General features: G+C 32.6%; 1 protein-coding gene across 1 annotated transcript; it reads right to left on the reverse strand.

Annotated features, from left to right (window-relative positions):
- Positions 1 to 2294: 2294 nt before the first annotated feature.
- Positions 2295 to 2714, reverse strand: PCYB_001910 (hypothetical protein; the record flags this gene model as incomplete). The annotated part of the gene is made up of 1 exon (XM_004227613.1): positions 2295 to 2714. Exon 1 carries the CDS (start codon positions 2670 to 2672, stop codon positions 2295 to 2297), a length of 378 nt encoding a protein of 125 aa, XP_004227661.1. The 5' UTR covers positions 2673 to 2714.
- Positions 2715 to 3383: the final 669 nt, after the last annotated feature.

Raw genomic sequence — 3383 nt, forward strand, 5'->3', positions numbered from 1 at the left:
TCAACGCGCCAGTAATGTGTTAGCAATGCTGGTAAAAAAGTTCATAAGTATTTTCTACGTAACCAACCACGCTCCTACGAACATAAATATATATACAATATAGTACTGCGCGATGGGCGCTCTCACTACTAATAATTAAATTACGTTGAAAAAATGAAAACCTTCCTTTTTTTATTTTTTACAAACACATACAAATATTTTTTACATTCGTACAAATCCAGAATTTTTATTTTTTTCAAAAATAAATAATTCTTTTTGTATTCTTCTAAAAATACATGCACATGTACATTTACTGCATTTTGATATACCTTCCTGCCAGTCGTTTTTTGCCTTCCTGACAGATTATAAAAACATATAACCAAAACTTCTATTACAAAAACGTAAAATCCAAACCAATGAAACAAACATAACCCTTGAAACCTAAACCTAAAACTGAAAACCCAAATCATAAATCCTAATGGCAAAACCATAAACTCTGAACCCTAAACCTTTATAAAGTATAATGTTGAATTATTGCACATGTTTTTATTTGAGTGTAGGATAAATACAATGTCAAACATTGTTGGTAATGATTACGTAAGGGAAGAGTTCGTTACAAAATATTTAAAGGTAGGGAATGGGGTAAGTGTAGTAGTCTTATTTCAATAGTTAGGACTAAATCCCTTGTGTTTGCTGCTCAATTCTATATATACAGCACTACTCTTTTGTTACATTACTCTATATATATTTTGTGTGAATATTTTTTTTCTATCCTTTAGAGATATATATGGAAGTTTAATTTATGATTTTATGGCACCATAGCTGCTGGAATTATAGCATTCACACCAATTGTATATACACAATCATGGTATTCCTCTATATACAATGAATATTGTAAACCATTTGAATTCATAAACATTGAACAGAATAATATGGTATAAATAATAATGTTTCAACATCCTTTGAATATAAATTAAAATATTGTACAGTGTGTACTGTCTAATAGTATAATGTCGCTCTTATTTGGAGTAAGTACCGTATTTTCTGTTACATTCTAAGTGTATTATGTAAAATATTCCGTAAGAAGTGTACGCTCATACATATGAATAACAATATAGAAGAATTATGTAGCATACACGTACTTGCCGTTTAGGAACATACCATGTTAGTACTGCATTTATGAATTTATGCACAACTTGTGCGCAATGGTAATAGTTGTTCCTTTATATTAATTAATGTTAGTTATTATATTTTAAGATGACATTGTATGTTATGTATAATTTTCAGGAAGACATTGCATATTATATATAATTAATGGAAAGGGAGGACATTAAATATTGTTCATAGATTTGCAGGGGGGGAGGGGGGAACATTACATTGCATGATAATGTATATTCTTCGTTTGTTGATTTTTACGATTTGTTCCCCTAGACTGAGCAGTGTATGGCGAAGAACATACCGTAGAATTCTCCGTTGCAAACTCTTCCATTGAACCAAGTGTGGAACCTTCAATGGAACATTGAGTTTTGTCGTCACTTTCTATATACAAATTATGCTCAACTGACCTTCTTCTTTTACTGTTGCTATTGTTACTCCTTCCGAGGAAGGTATTTATCCTGGAATATAGGGGGGTAAACTAAAAGAAAAGGAAAGGGAGGAAAGAAAGGAAGGAAGAGAAGTGGGGAGGAGGAATATAGTATGAGGGTATGAACATGGAAACCACTTATATATGATGTAGCTTATTTTACATTGTTCGCTAATGGGAACAATACTGACAGATGCTACTATTAATATATCAAATGTACTGTCGTAATTACTTTGTATATGAGGAAAACAATGGATGCCATTCCCAGTGTAGCAGCAGCAAAAGACCCGACAAAGTTTTTCTTAGATGGGGAGGTGGTGTTGGTTTCGGGGGAGATAAATTCAGATGCTAATGACTCTGCTGGCTCACGCTTGGTCAATGCTGGTAGTCCCTCCGTCGAATGGACATCTGTCAGAAGTTTACCCCCCATAGTTTCAGTAACTCGTTCTTCTTCGTCGTGATCCTCATCATCTTCAACCTCCTGGTTGTCTTCTTCGTCTTCCTCTTCTTCCTGCTTAACTAATGCATTTTCCTCCATAGTTGCTTCTTGAAACAACAAATTTAAATCCCCCTCCGAATCAAAATATTTCTCATATTCGTTTATAAGATGGGCACAATACGCATCCTTGCTACTATGGTTAATACCCTTTATTTTTTTAAAAGCGTCCTCAACTCCCCTCAGGTAAACACAATATTTATTCCTACAGAAATTTCCACTTTTCTTTAATTGTTATTCTATAGTATTATGGTTATGGGAGTAATCAAATATTTTTTTCCCCCATGTGAAAAGGTCTTCACTAATATTAGTGCATATATTGGTGCACTCACCGCTAAACCCGTATGTCTGCAAATATTTATAAAGTACGTTGGTCATAGTTGGGAACATGGAACTATTGAATGCTCCCTTTACTTTACTACCTATCCAATAGTATAGAAAAGTACAACGTTCACTGTATAATGCACTGTCATCCTTCCTCATTGTTAATGCGCGACACCAAGCTTTTTCAATTCCTTTCTTATGTTTTCCAAAATAAATATGGTTCTGTAGTTCACTTTCTATACTTCGTTTAAGTGTACAATCAGCATTCTGCACATTATCTTCGAACATTCTGTAGATCTCGCTAGAGGGTAGTTTTTTTACCTCCTCGTCCTATATAGATATAATTAGCAGAACATATATGTATGAACTGTTAATACTACCTGTGGCAGTATGCAAAAAAAAACTACTCACATAACGCTCAGTTTTCTCTTTCTAAGAAGGAAAGAACATACCCCAGGTACTGTTGTCGTCATTGTCATTGTTTATGCGCATTACTCACACATAATGAAATTTATTTTAAAAATTCCTTACTATTTATGCATAAGAAATAAACATATGTCACATTTTCACTTATTACAAAAGGACCATAATTAAAAAAGTATACATACTAACTACTTACTATTTTTTAAGTATGTACATTATTTAATTCTTCAAAGTACGATAATACACTACACGTATATGCTCAATTTTTTATGTTTAGGTTTAGGGTTCAGGGCTTAGCTTTAGGTTTCAAGAGTTAGGTTTATTTTTTCCTTCAGGCTTTTTCGTGTTTGCAAAAGCAGTTTTGGTTATATGATTTTATAACCTGGTCGGAAAGCAAAAAATGACTGGCAGGAAGGTATTTCAAAATGCGGTAAATGTACATATGCATGTATTTTTAGAAAAAAGAAAAAAAATTATTTATTTTTGAAAAATAAAAAAATTGTGGATTTGTACGAACGTAAAAAATATTTGTATGTGTTTAGAAAAAAAATAATAAAAGGAGGATCTCCTTTTTTC

This window comes from Plasmodium cynomolgi (assembly GCF_000321355.1).
Source record: "Plasmodium cynomolgi strain B DNA, scaffold: 0058, whole genome shotgun sequence".
NCBI lineage: Eukaryota > Apicomplexa > Aconoidasida > Haemosporida > Plasmodiidae > Plasmodium > Plasmodium cynomolgi.